At 42.4% G+C, this 23,660-nt stretch overlaps 2 protein-coding genes and 1 long non-coding RNA gene across 12 annotated transcripts in view; all 3 read left to right on the top strand.

Annotated features, from left to right (window-relative positions):
* Window positions 1-7,984, top strand: part of LOC132865984 (interferon-induced protein 44-like) — a 49,541-nt gene extending 41,557 nt beyond the window's left edge. For 9 of the 10 annotated variants that reach the window (XM_060898521.1, XM_060898518.1, XM_060898513.1 and 6 more), the window contains 7 exons: window positions 3,749-3,830; window positions 4,350-4,383; window positions 4,668-4,866; window positions 6,016-6,162; window positions 6,319-6,490; window positions 7,123-7,223; window positions 7,383-7,984. In XM_060898521.1, the coding sequence (XP_060754504.1) occupies window positions 3,782-3,830; window positions 4,350-4,383; window positions 4,668-4,866; window positions 6,016-6,162; window positions 6,319-6,490; window positions 7,123-7,223; window positions 7,383-7,571 (891 nt within the window). In that variant the 5' untranslated portion in view covers window positions 3,749-3,781 and the 3' untranslated portion in view covers window positions 7,572-7,984. Of the gene's footprint in view, window positions 1-2,327; window positions 2,690-2,803; window positions 2,950-3,748; window positions 3,831-4,349; window positions 4,384-4,667; window positions 4,867-6,015; window positions 6,163-6,318; window positions 6,491-7,122; window positions 7,224-7,382 lie in introns of those variants that run through there. The other variant, XM_060898522.1, reaches the window with a different exon arrangement.
* A 10,435-nt stretch (window positions 7,985-18,419) lies between these two features.
* Window positions 18,420-20,090, top strand: LOC132866633 (SCAN domain-containing protein 3-like). Its single transcript, XM_060899426.1, has one exon. The coding sequence runs from the start codon at window positions 18,427-18,429 to the stop codon at window positions 19,831-19,833; it is 1,407 nt and encodes a 468-aa protein (XP_060755409.1). The 5' UTR covers window positions 18,420-18,426; the 3' UTR covers window positions 19,834-20,090.
* Window positions 20,091-21,319: 1,229 nt separating this feature from the next.
* On the top strand, window positions 21,320-23,651 carry LOC132865983 (uncharacterized). The gene is made up of 3 exons (XR_009650533.1): window positions 21,320-21,640; window positions 23,322-23,380; window positions 23,517-23,651. It is a non-coding gene; the product is annotated as an uncharacterized LOC132865983 (long non-coding RNA).
* The last annotated feature ends 9 nt before the right edge of the window (window positions 23,652-23,660 follow it).

Below are 23,660 nucleotides of genomic sequence, written 5' to 3'. Positions count from 1 at the left end.
TGTTTTATTTAAAGAACAGGGATCTATCAAAATCTGATATTCACAACACGTTTGTGGAAGTGTATCATGTCACAAACAAAGGAGATTTCTGAGGACCTCAGCAAAAGCATCGTTGATGAGTATCAGCCTGGAAAAGGTTAAAAAAACATCTCTAAAGAGTTTGGGCTCCACCAATCCACAGTCAGACAGGTTGTGTACAAAGGGAGGAAATTCAAGACCATCGTTACCCTCCCCAGGAGTGGTCGACCAACAAAAATCACGCCAAGAGCAAGGTGTGTAATAGTTGGCGAGGTCACAAAGGACCCCAGGGTAACCTCTAAGTAACTGAAGGCCTCTCTCACATTGACTAATGGTAATGTTCATGAGTCCACCATCAGGAGAACACTGAACAACAATGGTGTGCATGGCAGGGCTGCAAGGAGAAAGCCACTGCTCTCCAAAAAGAACATTGCTGCTCATCTGCAGTTTGCTAAAGATCATATGGAGAAGCCAGAAGGTTATTGGAAAAAGGTTTTGTGGATGGATGAGACCAAAATAGAACATTTTGGTTCAAATGAGAATTGTTATGTTTAGAGAAAGAAAAACACCGCATTCCAGCATAAGAACCTCATCCCATTTGTGAAACATGGTGGTGGTAGTATCATGGTTTGGGCCTGTTTTGCTGCATCTGGGCCAGGATGGCTTGCAATCATTGATGGGACAATGAATTCTGAATTTTACCAGCGAATTCTAAAGGAAAATGTCAGGACATCTGTCCATGAACTGAATCTCAAGAGAAGGTGGGTCATGCAGCAAGACAATGACCCTAAGCACACAAGTTGTTCTCCCAAAGAATGGTTAAAGAAGAATAAAGTTAATGTTTTGGAATGGCCAAATCAAAGTCCTGACCTTCATCCAATCGAAATGTTGTGGAAGGACCTGAAGCAAGCAGTTCATGTGAGGAAACCCACCAACATCCCAGAGTTGAAGCTGTTCTGTATGGAGGAATGGGCTAAAATTCCTCCAAGCCGGTGTGCAGAGCTGATCAACAGTTACTGGAAATGTTTAGTTGCAGTTATTACTGCACAATGGGGTCACACCAGATAATGTAAGCAAAGGTTCACATATTTTTGCCACTCACAGATATGTAATATTGGATCATTTTCCTCAATAAATAAATGACCAAGTATAATATTTTTGTTTCATTTGTTTAACTGGGTTCTCTTTATCTACTTTTAGGACTTGTGTGAAAATCTGATGATGTTTTAGGTCATATTTAATGCAGAAATATAGAAAATTCTCAAGGGTTCACAAACTTTCAAGCAACACTGTAGTTATCTCGGTATTGAGCTCTGTCTTAAGCGGCCACTTACATTCCCTCAGTTTACTTGGGTATCTTCACTGTCTTATATGTACATTGAATATCCTGAGCAGGAGCTCAGATTGTAGTTGCTAAAATTGTAATAATTTATTGATATAAGGTGTTTTGTGGTCAGTGTACTACACTGTAGTGTGTCATGTGGTAATGGTTTATATGACAATGCAACTTTCATAAATATGACCATATATCAGTTGTAATTATGTTCTACGCATATACCTGCAACTCTGACAATATCATTTTCAGTGACAAATAAAATTGTTTTGAAAGTTCCTAATTTTAAAAAATATTTTTGAGATGGTAATTTTCTTTAAGACATTTCATTTATAACATGTCTCTGACAGCTCAATGCATTTCCAAGCATTTAAAAACTGCAAAGCTTCCAGGGCCCTCTGGCAGCCCCCAGACACCCAGCCTTACTGGTTTGACAACACCCCCCCCCCCCCCCCCCCCCATTTTCGGGGCTCCGCCCCTATAAAATAATTTCACTTTCACCTTAGAGTAAATCATGCTCTTCCAAGAAAGAGTGTCATCAGGTTACGTGCATGTGTGCGTGTGTCTGTGACAGAAACTGAAAGTATAAAAGTAGGACTTGGGGAAGCTGTTCAAACAGTCAACCCGGTCAGAAGGTGTGAGTCTGTCTTTACAGATTTGTGAATTAACAAACAAATTAAGGCTCACTCACAACCCGCCGTAAGTATTTTGGGCATGCATGAGTTGCAGGGTTAGGTAGCTTGCAGCCGTGCTGCAGGGTCGTGGTGAACCCGGGGAAAAGTTTGGGGGAGGAGTACGGGCAAAGTACTTGTCAAGTACAGGTTGCACCCCTGACTTCCTCAAGGCGTGGGAAAAATTGTGCTGTTAGCCCGTGGAGAACATATATCTGATGCACGTGATCAGTGTGTGTTCAATGAGTGTGGAGTGCGTGTGACTTGCATTTTACCAGTTTCCTGCACTACGAGTATGGGCCACACTTGTGAAGCATGTGTGACGCATGTGATTAGCATCTTACAATCACTCATAACTTGCGTGTGATGCAAGCCAGGAGTGGGTATAAAACCAGCGTGTCTGCAGCATTCTGCATCTGTCTTTCGACTAAAGAACATTGGATATTTTGTGGGAAAAATTTAAAAATTTTCAGTTTAAAAGTTTTGAAAATGAGACCCAAGCAGAAGCAAGCAAAAGTGAAGTAACCCAGCCTGAAACAGCAGAGGGGGAGGAGGAGGAAGAATTTGATGATGATGGTAGCAGCACCGGTGAGCCCTGCACAGCCAGGGGGAAGTATATCTTCAAGCCGGCAGAAGGCACAGCACCCTGCCAGAGGGATTTTCACAGGTAAATACTAATTAAACCTCTTGCACTGTAATACACATGCTTTAAACATTCATTTTGGTATCTATATGCTTATGTAATTAATATTATATATGCTGAATTTCATGTATGTTTCAGCTAACGACACCCAGAAGTGAGGACATTGCAATCCCATCATCGCTGTCAGGCCATTGTGCCATGCTCAGTGATGAGGACAAGGACATCCTGACACCCCATCCCACCACTCAGCAGGAGTAGGAGCAAGACAGCAGCTCGGAGTCAGAGTGTGTTTCAGTGCTCAAACTGTTGGGCTATTTAGTTGGGATTTTTTACAATGTAATAAAATACATTATTCCCTTATACTCATGTTTTATTAATTGACGTTTGCATGGTAAATTAACATATACTCAAATAAAAACAGCAAATGAGGTGGTCTTCTTCCCTTCTACAATGCTACATGCTACATGATTGGTTCCTTGGTTCCTCCCCCAATATATATACCCAGAGTCTTGCCCCTCGTGTTGCATGCGGGTCACATGCACTGTGTGCACGCCACACATACAGGAAGAAAGTGAGATGTACTTCTGTCTTGCGGGCCGCACAAATAGCAAGTGTGGAATACTTGTGTAGTACTTCTGAGGCACGTCACTCGTACAATGACCGTGCGTCACTCGTGTGTCTTACTGTCATCACAAAAAGCCCCTACTAGCCGTGCTGCTGACTTGGTTCAGGTGTACAAAAGGAGTACGGTTCACGTACGTAGAGTATGCATTCTTGATTTTTCGCAACACCCATAGAATTTGTATGTGCAGGACCAAAAGTCTCCACGGCCAGTCTGCGACCTTCTACGGCACTGAACACACACAAGTATCGTGCAAGTCTCAAGCACGGGTTTGCCAAATTTTTTAGCGTAGACCACCCGTAGTAGCACGTACGGCGGGTTGTGAGTGAGCCTTTAAAATTTTGCAGCATAATTTTTTTTGAATATTTCTTTGTTTGGATGACTGCATGTATAGAATTATTACTTTTTTTGATGGAACCCTACATGAAACATCTGTCTATATTTTCTACTTTTCTCATCAGTATTGTTTATCCGGATTCATTAAATTGAATAAAATGGGAGAGCACTTGTCCACATTGGAGCCTTCTCCTCCTCCGTCTCAAGGTGAGTTGTTTTTTTTTTAACAGTAGGACAAACACCTCTTAGTCTTATAATATCTGTCAGATTAACTGTTTCTTACAATTAAGCCTTGAGATTTTGTTGACTTTTTTTTTAATTATGGGAGTTAATCTACAAGGAAGTGTGCAATTCACAAGTAATTGATGTGGCTTGACTAAAATCATGGATCACAGCGTAGAATTAACATTATTGGGAGAGGTTTAAAACCACACCCTCCTGCAGTGATCATTTCTCATGCATTCTAGACACAATTTCTGGGATAGAAACTATCCATTCATAATAACAAATGAAAAAAATTAAATGAGATCCTTATGTTAAAAGTACAATCATAAAGTGCATGAATCTAACAGTCAGGTCCCCTTTTTTAACACTGCTTCTGTATCTCATGGAAATATACTGAACACTTTGTATTTTCATTGATTTAGAAACATACAAGTTTGCTATATTTCATACATAAGTACAAAACTGTAACTTGGGTAACTATTATTCTAATTTTTTAAAAAGAATTTGATAAGCCATGGAGGACGATGCCTTGGGGGTAAGTGGCATTACCATCCATAAAAGAAATATCTATAGCCATTTGATCATTTAAGCCTTTGTTTCATTTCACTCTGAGCATTTATGCACTTGTTCTTATTTCAGCCTTAAAATCTATCAATTGTTGACAGAAACGGAAACATTTATGCTTACATTTCAGTTTGACTTTCTGATTTTGACTACTGGCTATTATTTTAAAAAGGTTCTTCTTCAAATCACTAAACACCAGGAAATGAAATAGTAGGATGCTACCTTCCTTTTTTCCCCTTTTGTTTTATGTGATAGGAAAAATGACTTGGAAAAGAAACTCAGGGATTTCAGGCTCAACCAACCAAACATTCAGTTTGTCAGGATTCTGCTTGTTGGTGACACTGGAGCTGGAAAGTCCAGCTTTATCAACTCAGTCAACGATGCTTTCCAAAAACGAATCACCTCTGGTGCTCTAGCTAACACAACAGTATGTGGAAAAAGTTTTACAAAAACTGTAAGTACTGCAGAATTTTTAGTCGACAATTTACTAAGTATATCACCCCTGATTTATATCTCCTTTTTCTGTCTTTCCGGCATCAAATTTAAATATATATTTTTTTCAAAGTGTCTTTTGAAGTGATTCTTCACAGAAAGAGACTTTTGTCATCTCTCATTATCTCTAGCCGCTTTATCCTTCTACAGGGTCGCAGGCAAGCCGGAGCCTATCCCAGAGACTTTTGTCCAAAAATCTAAACACTGCTTTATATTCATGCCACGCCTTTGCACGCTTGAGCACCTCGCACGTGCCCATGGGACAGTGGATCATTGCAAACACCTGTTGCTGATTGGAGCACAATCGGCACGCGCGCTTAAAATTGCTGGCTGCTCAAACACTTTACGAAGTATTGCTTTGTCATGTTTGTTTCTTGGCACGCTTCTGACTCCGTTTATATGACACTGGATTTATGGCTCTGCTTTCTGTTCATGCTTCTGTTTGCTTTCGGTTTTGTTTGTTTCAGTTCGTTTCTCTAACCTTGCTTCACAATTGTAAATATTGCACCTGTAATAAAGACCTCCCTGCACTCGCGTCCGTCTCTCCGCTGCATTCGCGACAGTTCACCTCAAGTCTATAGTTTATTCTATTGTCCCTTTGTATCAACTAGTTTGGAGTTCATCTGTCTCTATCGGCTTTGCATTTTTATTTTATTTTTTGCCATTTCTCTCCCTCCTTCCCAAGTCTCCTAAATTAGATGAAGAATGTTAGAAGACAGCAATTTTAGGTCATCCCACAGATTTTCATTTGAATTCTGGATTTTGACTCAACCATTCCAGAACACAAAGCTTCTTTTAATTCAAGCAATTCTTTGTAGGTTTTGCCCCATGTGTTGGCTGACTGTCCTTTTCACACATACATTTCTGCCCTAGACACACATTTCTGGCGAACTGGAACAGGTTCTCCTCAGGAATCTGCTTGTGTGGCTATATCCATTTTTGCTCTTGATGGCAAAAAGATTTTCATTTCCTACTGCTGAAAGGCAAATCTGTCTATGGGAATTGATGGGAACTTTGTTTTTGTTGCTGGTGACTAATGGAAAAAAAGATCAAACACAAGGGAATACAAGAACATATTATACGATATAATGCCTTTGTATTTGTCTTACAGTACGAAACCCATTACATTGAAGGAGAGGATGGTTCACTTTTGCCTTTTGCCTTTAATGATGTCATGGGATTTCAAGCAAATGAAGCTGGTGCGCTTTCGGTGGACCTCATCAGAGCCTTAAGTGGTGTTCTTCCAGAAGGATACAATGTGAGAAAATTAGAAATTTAATTGCTAAAGGAGAAAGAATAGACAATTAATTATATCATTGATAATACATTGCATTTTGAACCACTGATGAAGTAGCTGATTTCAGAAATTTTGCATATCATTAAGTGATCTATAAGACCCCCCGTACACATTCAGTTTCAGAAGGCATCATCCAGCTGTGTGCAGGACTCTTGCTACAGAAGCAACCCCAGTCTTGAGGAACAAACCTTCTGCGTGGTCAACATTATTGCAGCAGACAAAGTATCCATGATGAACGATTCAGTTATTAATAAGATGAAAAATATCCGTGAAGCAGCTGCAGAATTGAGTAAGGCTAATTGTTAGAGACTATAATTTTCCCTTAGTTGAAGAAAAATTTTCATGATAAAATGTTTTTCACAGAGCACAGAAGTACGTAAATCATAATGCTCAGTCAAATTATGGCCGAGTTCTCAAGCCAGGGAACAACTTGTGTTTAAGTCTGTCAGTGATATTCAGAGTTGGCAACATTTACAGCAATATTTAGAGTGGGACCTTATCTGTGCACCTACTTAAGTTGAGAAACATGGGTTATAGTGGTGGAGGCATGATTATCATTAAAATTGTGGTTTGATTTATGACAATTTGACAATATGGCTTCCACCTACATTATGCATTATTCAGTGCATTCTTCTGTTTACAGCTTACTATGTTAATTCATTAATGTATTTTTTAAAAAATGGTTCTTGACAGAAGCAATGTCTCAGATTAAGAAAAAAAACATAACTTCTGAAACATTTGTAGTTACAGTACATCTGAAGTCCGAATATCAGTGGGCACAATTCTTATTAAATCCTTGCCAAATATTCTTAACTCCTAAATACAACCCTCAGTGCAAATTGCAACACTGACTCTTAAGTTTGCATAGAAACTTTCTTATATTGCATGGATTGATTGTGAATAATTTATTCTATCATCCAGAATTGCCTCAAGTAATCATCATGACAAGACCAGATATAATATGCCCACTGGTTAAAGGTGATGTAAGGAAGGTCTACACCAGCAAGAAGATCAAAGAGAAGGTAATTATTTGGTTATATACATGCAGATTATAAATTAAGTTAAAAAAAAAAACTGTGATCAAGTGGAAAAACTGAGTGAAAAATCATAGAAAGCCTTCACTGGCCTTTTCTTTTTTTTTTTTCTTTGATTCAGTTGATCCATGTTTTTATTTTTTCCAGATGGAAATGTGTAGTCATCTGCTGGGAATTCCAATGAGTCACATTTTCCCTGTGAAAAACTACCATGAGGAGATGGACACAGACGATGACATTGATGCCCTGATTTTCAAGGCACTTGATCAGATTGTGAACATTGCCTGTGACGCGCTAAAGAAAAAATCCTCTAACTCTGGTGACAAACCTAAGTAGGGATTCAGAACCCAATACCTCAAGTACATGAAAAACACATTATGCATATGATTTATAATTGAAGACGGTTAACAAATATGCATTCGTAACGTAAATGTAATGTAATATTCTGTCTTTATGGAGTACATTAGTTTGTCACTTTAGTTACAGTTACAATAAGACAATGATTTCATTAATTTTCAGAGTTAATACACCTTAAGTGTAACTAGGAGAAAGATGAAGTTATTGTGATAAACTAAGACAATTCCCAGGACGTCTCACATATCAGTCTCAGTCATGTATACTCACTCAGTCCTCAGATTTTAAAATGAGCACATTAGCTAAGGTTTTTGGCTTTTTATCTGTCTTTGATTTGAAAATGTGCCTTTTTTTGTACTGTTATCATTAATTACACTAAAAATATTTCTTGTGCATTTTTTTATAAGAACTTTTTTGCAGCACAAAACGAACACACAGGAAACAGGCAGACTTGGTGTGCAGATGCAGATTCAAGACTGCAGGCATGTTCCAAACAGAAAACTTGCAGAAACACACTGAGTTTAATATAACAGAAGACTAGCAACAAAGTTAAACTGGGCAATGAGAACAAAAAAAGATCTACTTGACAAAAACAAACAAACAAAAAAAAATAGAGATACTTCTTTACCACAGACACACTAGATTCCAGAATCAATGTCAATTCCTCACTCCAAGCGAGTACCTAATAAAACTTGTATTGATGGTTCAGTTTTGACAATCGATCCTAATAAATATATATATATATATATATATATATATATATATATATATATATATATATATATATATATATATAAAAAATCTCCTTCTCACCCCCGGCGGGGGGGTGGTATCCATGTCATCCTCAAGCTCGGGTCCTCTACCAGAGGCCTGGGAGTTTGAGGGTTCTGCGCAGTATCTTCGATGTTCCTAGGACTGCGCTCTTCTGGACTGAGGCTTCAGATGTTGTTCCTGGGATTTGCTGGAGCCACTCTCCCAGTTTGGGGGTTACTGCCCCAAGTGCCCCCACTACCACGGGGACCACGCAACCCTTGACCTTCCACATCCGTTCCAGCTGCTCTTTCAACCCTTGATACTTCTCAAGTTTCTCATGTTCCTTCTTCCTGATGTTGGCGTCAGCTGGGATCGCCACATCTATCACCACCACCCTCTTCTGCTCTTTGTCCACCACCACTATGTCCGGTTGGTTAGCCAGGATCTGTTTGTCAGTCTGGAAGCTGAAGTCCCACAGAATCTTGGCCCTGTTGTTCTCAGCCACCTTCTGTGGTATGGCCCATTGGGACTTGGGTATTTCTATTCCATACTGGTTGCAGATGTTCCTGTATACTATCCCAATATATATATATATATATATATATATATATATATATATATATATATATATATATATCAGTGGCAGCTGGTAGTCTTTCAAACGGGAGGCTGGTCGGTTACGATATTTCCAGATTTTAAAAGAAAAAAGAAAAAACACATCAATTTTGCCCATACTCTTGCCTCTGATCTGGCTGATTGTTGGCAGGGTCACAAACTGTGAAATAACAGGTTCTTTTGGCCCATTAGCCTACTGTCCAATATACATGATGGTGGTGTTGGGGGGGTATATTTTAACATTTTATATTTTAAAATTGTGGCATGTTGTTTAAAAATTGATTATTGAAAGCAGCTCTTTGTCAGGAACCTCAGCAGTAACAGCAGAGTGTTCTGGAATAGGCACAAGCACTGACCTTGGGGAGCCAAACATAGAGCTGGGTGCCACACATTTCATTCAATGACACTTTCCCTATATTTTACTTATTTTGACTGAGAAATGTTTTATTGACAATTTTGATAACCCTTCACTTTTAATCCAGGTCTGTAGTGTGAAATGTTCTCGGCTATGTTTTTGTTTAAAAATGTTTTCCAAATTGTAGCTGTGTTTAATTTATATCCAGAAATATATATATATATTCCAATATAATATACTCCGCATAAACATTTTAAATAGATTCTATATTTTTGGTCCATCCATGACATATTACTAAAGTAGCCTATTTACTGTTGTTGATGTGGGTCACTTGCTGTTAGCCAATTCACTTTCTCATACCAGGAGAGCTGAAAGGAACAAGTATTATTCCCTACCTTTTTCACCAAGTCAATTTGAGGCGTTGGTCTACCCTGCTCTTTAATTTTAATTTTTTCCTCGAAAGGAAGACTGGCAAATGGCTTCGCCAAAATTAAATCAACAATGCTCGGCATCCGTGCGCAGCTTTCTTGCTAGCTGACTAGCCCCCTCAAGTTCAAGTTCAGTCACTCAAATAAATGAAATTTCTGGAACTAAGATAGCAAACTTGACAACACTATATTTACACTTTATTTACAATGAAAATATATACAAACTAAAAAAGCTGGTAGAAACCGTATGTAATGAATGAAATCGAAATGTAAGCTGATCTCTTACAATACACCACAGCACTTGCGAATTCGCATGGGACTGAACTGAAATTCACCGCTGCCTGTCTATATTTGAAGCGAGCTGTCAATCAAAGAAAATATCCGGCCGCTTTCACCAATCACCAGTCTCCTCGCGGAAAGCTTTGCCATGTCCCTCCCACTGTGAGGCTGGGAGTCTGTGGGTGGGTGTTTTCGCAGTATTTGTCCAATAATCGTCTTGCATTTTGAGAATGAAAAGCGCTTAGCTCCCAAATGCCATTGAAGTCCACTGAGGCTGGGAGTCCGTGGGAGTCTGTGGGCGGGTGTTTTCGCAGTATTTGTCCAATCATCATCTTGCATTTTGAGATTGAAAAACGCATAGCTCCCAAATGCCATTGAAGTCCACTGAGGCTGGGCTGCATCGCGCTGTCACGAGGGGGAAAAACTCACGCACACATTAGGCGAAATGGGGAAAGTTATAATGGAATGATTTCGCACTGTAGTTGGGTTGAGCACATATATTTCTATGATTCTGGATCTGAAATAGCAATGTTAGAAGGTCGGCTATAACATAAGCCTAGCGCAATTCATCCTACACGATGTTCGTCATTTTTAGAGGAGGCTGAGCCTCCCTCGTTGTTTTAGAGCAATCTCCCGTGCTAAGCGTAAATGAGTACACCCCCTTTGAAAAGTAACATTTTAAACAATATCTCAATGAACACAAACAATTTCCAAAATGTTGACAAGACAAAGTTTAATATAACATCTGTTTAACTTATAATGTGAAAGTAAGGTTAATAATATAACTTAGATTACACATTTTTCAGTTTTACTCAAATTAGGGTGGTGCAAAAATGAGTACACCCCACAACAAAAACGACTACATCTAGTACTTTGTATGGCCTCCATGATTCTTAATGACAGTACCAAGTCTTCTAGGCATGGAATGAACAAGTTGGTGACATTTTGCAACATCAATCTTTTTCCATTCTTCAACAATGACCTCTTTTAGTGACTGGATGGAGAGTGATGCTCAACTTGTCTCTTCAGAATTCCCCAAAGAACATAATTTCTTTACACCACAAAGGTGAAGGCTACAAGAAGATCAGCAAAACTTTACTTATGAGTCAGAATACCGTAGCAAAAGTGGTGCAAAAATTTAAGAAAGATGGAACTGCAACCATCTCACAGAGATGTCCAGGTCATCCATGGAAGTTAACACCTCGACAGGAGCGTCTTCTGATGAGAAGGGTTGAAGAAAATCGGCATGCAAGTTCACTGCAGTTATCTAAAGAAGTAGAAAGCCAAACTGGGGTGACTATTTCCTGTGACACAATACGGCGTACACTGCAGAGGAATGGCATGCATAGATGCTGTCCACAAAAGAAGCTCTCCTAAAGCCCAGGCACAAAAAAGCCTGCCTAAAGTTTGCCAGGGCCCATGCTGACAAAGATGAAGACTACTGGGACTCTATACTCTGGAGTGATGAGACCAAGATAAATGTTTTTGGAACTGATGGCTTCAAAACTGTATGGCATCGCAAAGGTGAGGAATACAAAGAAAAATGCATGGTGCCTACAGTGAAACATGGTAGTGGCAGTGTCCTTATGTGGGGCTGCATGAGTGCTGCTGGTGTCGGGGAGCTGCAGTTCACTGATGGCATCATGAATTCACAGATGTATTGCTCTATACTGAAAGAGAAGATGCTACCATCACTCCGTGCCCTTGGTTGTTGTGCACTTTTCCAACATGACTAAACACACATCTAAGGCCACTGTTGGATTTCTGAAGAAGAACAGGGTGAAAGTGATTTGGTGGCCAAGTACAGTATGTCTCCTGATCTGAACCCAATCGAACACCTATGGGGAATTCTGAAGAGACAAGTTGAGCATCACTCTCCATCCAGCATCCAGTCACTAAAAGAGGTCATTGTTGAAGAAAAATCTGGAAAAAGATCGATGCTGCAAAATGTCGCCAACTTGTTCATTCCATGCCTAGAAGACTTGGTGCTGTCATTAAAAATCATGGAAGCCATACAAAGTACTAGATGTAGTAGTTTTTGTTGTGGGGTGTACTCATTTTTGCACCACCCTAATTTGAGTGAAACTGAAAAAATGTGTAATCTAAGTTATATTATTAACCTTACTTTCACGTTATAAGTTAAACAAATATTATATTAAACTTTGTCTTGTCAACATTTTGGAAATTGTTTGTGTTCATTGAGATATTGTTTAAAATGTTACTTTTCAAAGGGGGTGTACTCATTTACGCTGAGCACTGTGTGTGTATATATATATAAAATATACCCAACCCCGATTCCAAAAAAGTTGGGACAAAGTACAAATTGTAAATAAAAACGGAATGCAATGATGTGGAAGTTTCAAAATTCCATATTTTATTTGGAATAGAACATATGATGACATATCAAATGTTTAAACTGAGAAAATGTATCATTTAAAGAGAAAAATTAGGTGATTTTAAATTTCATGACAACACCACATCTCAAAAAAGTTTGGACAAGGCCATGTTTACCACTGTGAGACATCCCCTTTTCTCTTTACAACAGTCTGTAAACGTCTGGGGACTGAGGAGACAAGTTGCTCAAGTTTAGGGATAGGAGTGTTAACCCATTCTTGTCTAATGGAGAATTCTAGTTGCTCAACTGTCTTAGGTCTTTTTTGTCGTATCTTCCGTTTTATGATGCGCCAACTGTTTTCTATGGGTGACAGATCTGGACTGCAGGCTGAGCCTTGGCCCAGAGAAGACATCTGCACTTCTGGATCATGTTTAGATACGGTTTCTTCTTTGAAATATAGAGTTTTAGTTGGCAATGGCGGATGGCACGGTGAATTGTGTTCACAGATAATGTTCTCTGGAAATATTCCTGAGCCCATTTTGTGATTTCCAATACAGAAGCATGCCTGTATGTGATGCAGTGCCGTCTAAGGGCCCGAAGATCACGGGCACCCAGTATGGTTTTCCGGCCTTGACCCTTACACACAGAGATTCTTCCAGATTCTCTGAATATTTTGATGATATTATGCACTGTAGATGATGATATATGTTCAAACTCTTTGCAATTTTACACTGTCGAACTCCTTTCTGATATTGCTCCACTATTTGTCGGCGCATAATTAGGGATTGGTGATCCTCTTCCCATCTTTACTTCTGAGAGCTGCTGCCACTCCAAGATGCTCTTTTTATACCCAGTCATGTTAATGACCTATTGCCAATTGACCTAATGAGTTGCAATTTGGTCCTCCAGCTGTTCCTTTTTTGTACCTTTAACTTTTCCAGCCTCTTATTGCCCCTGTCCCAACTTTTTTGAGATGTGTTGCTGTCATGAAATTTTAAATGAGCCGATATTTGGCATGAAATTTCAAAATGTCTCACTTTCGACATTTGATATGTTGTCTATGTTCTATTGTGAATACATTATCAGTTTTTGAGATTTGTAAATTATTGCATTCCATTTTTATTTACAATTTGTACTTTGTCCCAACTTTTTTGGAATCAGAGTTGTTTGTTTATATACATTTTTTTTTTTTTATTATCAAAAAAATTCAAAAATGAGTTTGATTTGAGACATACTCCAGGACCATGTTTATGAAATACTTGTTTAAATCAGTTTCATTTGACTCTTATGTCTCTGTGAGTTGATGTTTAGTTTCCCTTTTGAACTCAAATGCTTACTGAGGAAAACAGTATAAAACTTTCAAAATTTTCTTGAAAAAAATAAAACTTACCTGGTGAGGAAGGAGTTTGTGTGGATTGTTTATTTCCCATCTCTGTATAATGCAGGCAATACGTCACACAGGGAAAGTATGTCATACATACATACATACATACATACATACTAATGCGCTGCAGGTGTAACTTGTTACTTACTGGAGACTGACAGCATGGCAGTGAGGTGTGTGTGGTTTTTATATTTTTTATTTTTTTTATTGATTGGTCAATATATTGATCAAACAATTTGTGAAAAAAGAAATTAAGGTAATGTGGCAGCAGGGGCGTGGCCAAGCATCGGTCTGTGAATGGAGGGCGGAGTCAGGGAAGGTGAGTGGTGGAATCATTGCACCTGATGGGAATTAACCTGTTTGTGTGTCTTCCCCAGTGACCACGCCCTTTAAAAGGAGAGAGAGAGCAGAGAACGGGAGCTCTCTCCCCAACTAGAACACTTGTGTGTGCATGTGTGTGGCTGGGAGAGTGTGAAAAGCTAAAAAAATAAAAAGAGTTTTTGAGAACTCAGTTCTGGCCTGCCGTGCTTCTGTGCTCCACCCACCTGGTCAGATACAACAGTGGTGCTGAAACCCGGGAAGGAGTGCAGAAGGGAACGGCCACATGGAGTCCTCCCCCTTCAAGGACCTGGTCCATGCCCTTACCACGACCCAACAGAGCCAGCACCAGGCGCTGATCGCCCTCCAGAAGGAGCAGGAACAACAGTTCGAAGCCCTGGTGCTGGAGCAACAGGAAGATCGCCAGGAGTTCCGGCACCTGCTCGTGTCAGCAGGGTCCCCGATCACCACCACCGTGGACCCTCCCCACCTCACCCTAACGAAGATGGGTCCGCATGACGATCCCGAAGCCTTCCTCGCTCTTTTTGAGCAGGCAGCAGAGGCGTGGCGTTGGCCAGTGGAACAGCGCGCGGCATGCCTCCTTCTCCTGCTAATGGGTGAGGCGCAGCTGGCCGTGCTACAGCTCCCTGCCGACAGCCGGCTGGTCTACGCAGACCTCCGCAGGACCATCCTCCAACGCGTGGGTCGCACCCCGGAACAGCAGCGCTTCCGCGCGCTGTGCCTGGAGGAGGTCGGCCAGCCGTTCGCGTTTGGCCAGCAACTCCAGGATGCCTGCTGGCGGTGGCTGAGGGCCAACAACCGCGACGCTGAGGGAATCATCAATCTGGTGGCGCTGGAACAATTCGTCGCCCGACTTCCGGCAGGAACAGCGGAGTGGGTCCAGTGCCATCGCCCGGCGTCGCTGGATCAGGCCATCGAGCTGGTGGAGGACCATATGGTGGCCGTTCTGATGGCAGGACAGCATGTCTCCCCTCTCTTCTCTCTCTCCCTCTCCCTCTGTTCCTTGTCCTCGCCCCATTTCCCCACCGCGGAGGCAGGGGCCGGCTCCACCCCAGCCGGCCCGCCACACCCGTGGTGCACTACCATTTCCTACTTCCTTGTCTCTGTCTCCCCCCCCCAGGTGAGTGATCTCCGGAAGACCTGTGCAGGGAGAGAGCCTGGGCCGGTATGCTGGCGCTGCGGGGAACCAGGGCACCTCCAGCATCAGTGCTCGGCGATGGAGGTGGGTGCAGTGGTTTGGATCCCCGACGCTCCAGGGACCGCCCTTGATCGGGCCGGAGCATATCGCAGACCGCTGAGTATCCAAGGGGATACGTATCAGGCTTTGGTGGACTCCGGTTGTAATCAGACCTCAATCCACCAAAGCCTGGTGCAAGACAAGGCATTGGGAAGAGCACAATTGGTGAAGGTGTTGTGTGTGCATGGGGATGTTCACAACTACCCTTTATTGTTGGTCCACATTCTATTTTGAGGGGAAAAATTTAGAGTAAAAGCGGCAGTTAATCCTCGCCTTACCCACTCGATAATTTTGGGGACTGATTGGCCGGGATTTCGGGAATTAATGATGCATTTAGTGAACAGTGGGGCCTGCCATAGTTCAGCGGGGGGAGGTCCCGGAGTGGCATTGGTGGGAGCAGCTGTCACAGAGCCATCTACATCACTGCATCAGAGTGAGGAGCCACAGGCTCCTCCCTCTCTCGGGGATTCCCTCGCAGATTTCCCGTTAGAGCAGTCGCGAGACAAGACTCTGCAGCATGCGTTTGACCAAGTGAGAGTAATCGATGGTCAAACTCTCCAGCCAAATGCCACCCCATCCTTCCCCTATTTTTCCTTTTTTTTAATTGATGTTTTGGTCAGACAAATACTAAGAAATACATAAATCCAAAAAACAAAAACACAACACCCTAGGAAGTCTACATCATATACACAACCTGTACCTGAACCATAAAAAGCATTATGCAGAAGTAGGTAATATCATTCATTCATGTCCTGCAATTGAGCTAGAAAAGGGCCCCATACTTCGTTGAATATATCTTCCCTCCCTGCCACTTTATAGGTGACCCACTCATAGCTTGCCATTGAGATCAAATGATCTGAACCCAACATCTCCCATCACATCCTCGAGAACATGAATACCAGACCTAATCCATTTATCCCAAAAGAAACTCTTCTTTTCTATTAACAGTTTCTTGTTGTGCCATATGGAGGATCTACTTGATAAATATGGATCGGTTTTTGTTATTTGATGTGCAATTTTTCACGACTCTCTGGCAAATGCCAGTACCGGGTCTTGGGAGGGGACCGGCCTATCAGTCTGTGAAAGAAAGACCTCCACCGAAAAAGGATACACTAGCTGCTCTTCTATCCTGACCCAGAAAGGGATCCTTGTGGGGGGTAAGTGAATTTTAGATAGCTGAGATAAAGAGAATGACAAATGATACCAGTCAATCCATAATAGTGCTAATCTCCCCTTGTCTTTAGCGGCACATAACTTGGTCTTTCCCCTATTTTTCCATTATTAAGGATAGATTATACTGAGTGACGCAGGACACTCAGACTAAGGAACAAATAACACAGCTTTTAATCCCGAAGAGCTGCCGGGAATTTATATTCCAGGCGGCTCACTTTAATCCCATGGCTGGACACTTGGGGCAGGATAAGACACTAGCCCGAATAATGGCCCGGTTCTATTGGCCAGGGATTCGCGGCAATGTCCATACCGTAGGTGGTGTACGGCGTGCCGCAAATGCCAGTTAGTAAATCCCGCGGCCATTCCAAAAGCGCCTTTGCGCCATCTGCCATTAATTGAGACCCCATTTGAAAGAATTGGGATGGATCTCGTTGGGCCATTAGATCGGTCAACACGAGGATATCACTTTATTTTAGTTCTGGTGGACTATGCAACGCGATATCCGGAAGCAGTGCCTCTTCGCAATATCTCAGCACATATTATTGCAGAAGCACTCTTCTGCATCATCTCCCGAGTCGGAATCCCCAAAGAGATTCTGACTGATCAAGGCACTACGTTTATGTCACACACACTGCGTGAATTGTATGGGTTACTGGGAATTAAGCCTATCCGCACCAGCGTTTGTCACCCACAAATGGATGGCTTAGTCGAATGGTTTAATCGCACCCTCAAAAACATAATTAGAAAATTTGTAATCTAAGATGCACGCAACTGGGATAAATGACTCGGGCCCCTGTTATTCGCAGTGCGAGAGGTCCCACAAGCCTCCACGGGCTTCTCCCCATTCGAATTATTATACAGGCATAAGCCGCATGGCATTCTGGATGTGCTACAGGATAATTGGGAGGAGGGACCTTCGACCAGCAAAAACGAAATTCAATACATTATCGACCTGCGCGCCAAACTCCACACACTCATGCACCTAACCCAAGAGAATTTGCAGCAGGCCCAAGAACATCAAGTCTATCTGTACGACAGGGGCACGCGCCTTAGGGAATTCACACCGGGAGATAAAGTACTTGTGTTGTTGCCCACGTCGAGCTCCAAATTGATCGCCAGGTGGCAAGGACCCTTTGAGGTCACATGGCGAGTCGGGGATGTCGACACAGTGATTCTCAACCGGGGGTCTGCGGACCCCTAGTGGTCCGTGGTGTAATTGCAAGGGGTCCGTGAAAATAAAATTATCTTTAAAAAAAATAAAAATTTTGCTAATATGTGACTGAGACCTTTATCTCGCTAAACTACAGAGTTGTATAATATATAAAATATAAGATATATAAAAATATTTGCAGGAAGCTGATGTGGTAAAACTCATTAACTTGCAAGGTTCCGGTTGGCGCTCAAAATTAAGCTAATGTTACAAACAAAGCAGATGATAAGCACAGTTACACGAAGAAGAAGAAGAAAAAGAAGAGACGTTTGAACTTGACAAGGTGGAGAGGTGGCTCAAATTAAAAAAGAGACTGCTTGTTTCGGACGAAGCAGACTCTGGGCTATCGGAAAAGAAAAAGAAAACAGAGAGCAAAAAGAGATTGTATAAAGAAGAATACATCATGTTGGGATTTACTGCAACTGATTCGGACCCTCAGCAGCCTCTGTGTTTTTTATGTGGAGAGGTGCTTTCTAACCATGCCATGAAACCGGCACACATGCAGCGGCATCTGAGCACCAGGCATCAATCATCAGTGGGCAAGACTTTTTCACGCGAAAATTGTCCGAGTTCAAGGGGGCGCAAAATCACATGTGCGCCGCAAGTCAGACTTCAGCAACTTCCCTCCAAGCTTCTTACCAGGTAGCTTTGCTTGTCACCAAAGCTAAAAAGCCGTACATGATTGCCGAGGAGCTAATTGCACCAGCTGAACCTATCCTAGCTGAAACCATGGTGGATAAAAAAGCCGCGGATGCAATCCGGTCAGTACCGCTGTCTAACGACACTATATGCCGCAGGGTGGATGAGATGGCTGGTGACATTGTTCAGCAGGTGACCGACAAACTGAAAGGAGCGGGATCTTTTGTGCTACAGTTAGACGAGTCTACTGACGTGAATGGAGAAGCCCAGTTGATCATGTTTGCTCGTTTCAAAGATGACACAGTCAACGATATAGTTGAACACATCGTCTTCTGCAAGCCACTACCCGATAAAACCACGGGTGAGGACATTTTTAATTTGATTGTTTTTTTCACAGAGCATGAGTTGGACTGGAAGTGCTGCTCGCATGTATGCACAGACGGGGCAGCGTCTATAACAGGTCGGCACCACGGACTTGTCTCTCGCATCAGGCAGGTAAACCCCGATATCCAAGGCATGCACTGCATAATTCACAGAGAAGCATTGGCTTCCAAACGCATGAGCCCAGAACTGGACAGTGTTTTGACAGACGCTGTGAAAGTGATTAACTTCATTAAATCACGACCTCTCAATTCAAGACTGTTCCACAAGCTGTGCGAGGAAATGGGCAGTGACCATCATCAGCTGCTGCTACATACAGACGTACGTTGGCTATCAAGGGGGAAAGCACTACAGAGACTATTTGAACTGAGAGAGCAGGTGCACGATTTCCTCTCAGAGCATGGACATCCTCTGGCTGCTCAACTTGAAGACCAGACCTGGTTGGCTCACCTGGCTTACCTCACTGATGTTTTTGGCCGTCTGAATGAGTTGAACACAAGCTTGCAAGGTAATGACAAAACTGTTCTTCAGATGTATGATAAAGTTTCAGCATTCATGAGGAAAACTGACCTCTGGTTGAGAAGGTGTGAAAAGGGGGATGTCAGTAATTTCCCTCAGCTTAACTCTTGGATAGCTGACATGAAACAGAACATGAAGCAGAACATTTTGAAAACTGTAAAAATGCACCTGGCCAAACTGACAGCTGAGTTTGAATCCTACTTCCCAGACATTGAGGACATGTGTACTAGACTTGACTGGATACGCAGGCCGTTCATGCACAGCAGCATGGATACAGCACCAGAGCAACTCCATGAGAGCCTCACTGACCTGTCTTCAGACAGTGGCTTCAGACTGAAGTTTTCAGAGACATCGCTGACACAGTTTTGGTGCTGTGTGGAGAAAGAGTACCCAGAGCTTGCAAAAGAGGCTCTCTACCAGTTGCAGCCATTTGGGCCGACATACTTGTGTGAGGTCACTTTCTCAGCTCTGACACACATAAAGACCAAACACAGGAACAGACTTCAACTGGAGAGAAGTATCATTACAGCTGTTGCCACTATTCAACCCAGGTTACAGAAACTCATGAGTGGCAGACAAGTGCAAGTGTCTCACTAACAGTTACACAGCACACCTCACTACACCACACCCAAGTGACACAAAAACAGAAGTGAGGATGCTTTGCTTTGATAACACACACACACACACACACACACACACACACACACACACCCCATCTGCCTCTACAGATAAAACCAAGACTTAATTACATAATTATTATATTATATTATTGCTTAATTATATATTATATTCATTGAGATTTCATACTTATGTTTGGCCAGCAACTCCGGGATGCCTGCTGGCGGTGGCTGAGGGCCAAGAACCGCGACGCTGAGGGAATCATCAATCTGGTGGGGGGGGCGGGGTCCTCAGGGTCGATCAAAAATATGCAGGGGGTCCAGGACCCCAAAAAGGTTGAGAACCACTGGACTATGAGGTGAGACGAATGGACAGGGGTGGGGCGTTACAGATTTACCACCTCAATCTACTAAAACTTTGGAACGAGGAGGTCCCCGTGGCGTTGGTGTTGGTGGTTCCGGAGAAGGCGGAGCTGGGGTCAGAGGTTCAAAAAAGACAATTGACATCGCCCACTGTTCCGGTCCCCTGTGGAGACCACCTCTCCCCGACCCAGCTCACGGAGGTTGCCCAGTTGCATACAGAATTTTCTGACGTGTTCTCGCCACTGCCTGGCCGCACCCACCTCATAGAACACCACAGTGAGACGCCCCCGGGGGTAGTAGTGCACAGCTGCCCTTACAGACTGCCCAAACACAAAAAAAAGGTGGTTCGGGAAGAACTTGAGGCCGTGCTTGAAATGGGCATCGTCGAGGAGTCCCACAGCGACTGGAGCAGCCCAGTAGTCTTGGTTCCCAAGGCCGACGGGTCGGTCCGGTTCTGTGTGGACTATAGAAAAGTCAACTCAGTGTCTAAATTTGATGCATACCCAATGCCTCGTATTGAAGAGTTGCTCAATCGACTAGGCATGGCTCTTTTTTTTTTGACACTGGATTTGACAAAGGGATATTGGCAGATCCCCTTGACGCCACTATCCTGAGAGAAAACGGCCTTTTCCATGCCATTTGGCTTACACCAGTTCGTCACACTTCCTTTTGGGCTGTTTGGGGAACCCGCTATGTTCCAGCGGCTTATGGATAGGGTCCTCCGCCCCCACGCCACCTACGCGGCCGCCTACTTGGACGACATTATTATTTACAGTAATGACTGGCCGTGGCACTTGGAACACCTAAGGGCCGTCCTTAGGTCACTGAGGCGAGTGGGTCTCACAGCCAACCCGAAGAAGTGTGCGATTGGGTGGGTGGGAGTACGGTATCTGGGTTTCCACTTGGGCAATGGGCAGGTGCGTCCCCAAATTAATAAGACAGCAGCGATTGCGGCCTGCCCGAGGCCCAAGACCAAAAAGGGGGTGAGACAGTTCCTGGGGCTGGCCGGCTACTATCGTAGGTTTATACCTAATTATTCGGACGTCACCAGCCCGCTAACTGGGGGAGTCGGCTACAGGCCGGACGGCGCCCCAGCCTGAGTCGGGCTGTGGAGGTATGTGGCAGCGGGGGCATGGCCAAGTGTCGGTCTGTGAATGGAGGGTGGAGTCAGGGAAGGTAAGTGGTGGAATCATTGCACCTGATGGGAATTAACCTGTGTTTGTGTGTCTTCCCCAGTGACCGCACCCTTTAAAAGGAGAGAGAGAGCAGAGAAAGGGAGTTCTCTCCCCAACCAGAACACTTGTGTGTGTGTGTGTGTGGCTGGGAGAGTGTGAAAAGCTAAAAAAAAAAAAAAAAGAGTTTTTGAGAACTCAGTTCTGGCCTGCCGTGCTTCTGTGCTCCACCCACCTGGTCAGAAACAACAGGTAACTATCCATTACTCACCTTTGCACTATATATTACATCAATAGAAAATTTAAAAATAAAACATAAATTGTAATTTGCTTATAGTTTCAAAATGTAGACAGGAGGGACAAGCTGTTTTCCTTTTTATTATCAGAAATCACAGATACAGTTTCTAAAAGCAACTTGTGTGTGTTCCTTTTTTTTAAAATAAATAAATAGGACTTAAACAGGAAATGACTTTTTTTTTCTGAAACCTGGGGTTGCCAGTGATGTGTGTCATGCATGAGACACACTGAGTACTAAATCACTGAAGACACTTTACCTCCTTTCTCTTATTGTTCTTTCTTCATGTATTGTATACTCACTGTGCACCTTACTGTACAGACCATAATGAAAATGAGTATTGTGCACTCTTAAATGTTGCAAAAAAAAAAAAGACGACTCACTCAGTGGTTCAGATTAAATCAGGTTACATGCACGACTCACCTCACAGCGCAGTGCAGAACATGGCATCGCAGATTCCACCAACACAACAGTGAATAACAACAGTGGTGGTGATGATGATAATAATAATAATAATCACAGGCAGCACGGTGGTGTAGTGGTTAGCGCTGTCGCCTCACAGCAAGAAGGTCCGGGTTCGAGCCCCGTGGCCGGTGATGGCCTTTCTGTTCGGAGTTTGAATGTTCTCCCCGTGTCCGCGTGGGTTTCCTCCGGGTGCTCCGGTTTCCCCCACAGTCCAAAGACATGCAGGTTAGGTTAACTGGTGACTCTAAATTGACCGTAGGTGTGAATGTGAGTGTGAATGGTTGGGCACGGGTATCACACTCATTGCTCCACCCCCTATATTGGAGATATTGTAATTTAAAGGTCTAGACTATCCTGGTACTCAACCCAGCAGTGAAAATAAAAGGTTTTGCTGTGTGGACTGACTGCCATTCACAACCATACATAAAATCACATTCTAGGTGCTGTTCACTAGATGGTGCTGTTGCATAATTTGACCTTGATTCTGTTCCAGGCATCCTGGAACTAGAAAATGAAGAGGCATGCTACAGAGTGTTTTCATTTCAGATCTAATTTTTCCCTGTAAATTTTTCCCCTTTCATATTTGACAAGGTAAAAAAAAAACCCAGCAAATTTAATGATGTTGAATTGTGCCTAAGTCAGCCATAGATGACACCAGAATGTACCATTTGAAGTCTCTAATTTCAAAATTTTTCAGGGGAGCATGGATTTAATGGTGCTCCCTGGGATATGCAAAGTTTGGGATATTTTTTATAACCCAACCCTGATATATACTTCTTCACAACTTTGTCTCTGACCTGTTTGGAGTGCTCCTTGGTTTTCATGTTGCTTACTTAGTAATGTTGCAGATTCAGGGTCCTTCCAGAACAGGTTGATTTATACAGACATCATGTGACAGATCATGTGACACTTTGATTGCACACAGGTGGATCTTAATCAACTAATTATGTGACTTATGAAGTGCATTGTTTGGACCAGTTCTTATTTAGGGGTTTCATATGAAAGGGGGTGAATATTTATGCATACTCCAGATTTCTGTTTTTTGTCCATCTTATTTATTATTTGTGTCACAATAAATAAATAAATAAATAAATAAAATTGCACCTTTAAAGTGGTACACACGTTGTGTAATGCAAATGGTGCTAACCCCCCAACAATCAATTTTAATTCCAGCTTGTTATGCAACTAAACAGGACAAATATCAAGGGGGATGAATACTTTTGCAAGACACTGTAAGTGTAACAATTCATAATGAAATTTTTACTGGTAAATATACAATGTTTACTTGTCAGAATCCATATTAAGGATGATAAAAGTTGCCATTTTGAACCTGATTCCTCTCACGGTTTCTTCCTCATATCTTCTCAGGGAGTTTCTCCTTGCCACTGTTGCCTCTGGTTTCCTCACTAAGGGAAAAAAAATAAGCTTAAATTTAAAGTAAGTAACTTTATATCCAGAGTACTGGAAAGACAATATCCATGACTCTTTGGGTAATTTATGAAGCTGTACACT

Source organism: Neoarius graeffei, chromosome 18, assembly GCF_027579695.1.
Source record: "Neoarius graeffei isolate fNeoGra1 chromosome 18, fNeoGra1.pri, whole genome shotgun sequence".
NCBI classification, from domain to species: Eukaryota; Metazoa; Chordata; class Actinopteri; order Siluriformes; family Ariidae; genus Neoarius; species Neoarius graeffei.
Note: the sequence above shows the minus strand (reverse complement) of the source record. Positions and strands in the feature narration are given on the sequence as shown.

What these genes read in the sequence shown, in the direction of transcription:
- LOC132866633 (XM_060899426.1), top strand. Translation starts at nt 18,427, where the DNA reads ATGGTGGATAAAAAAGCCGCGGATGCAATCCGGTCAGTACCGCTGTCT.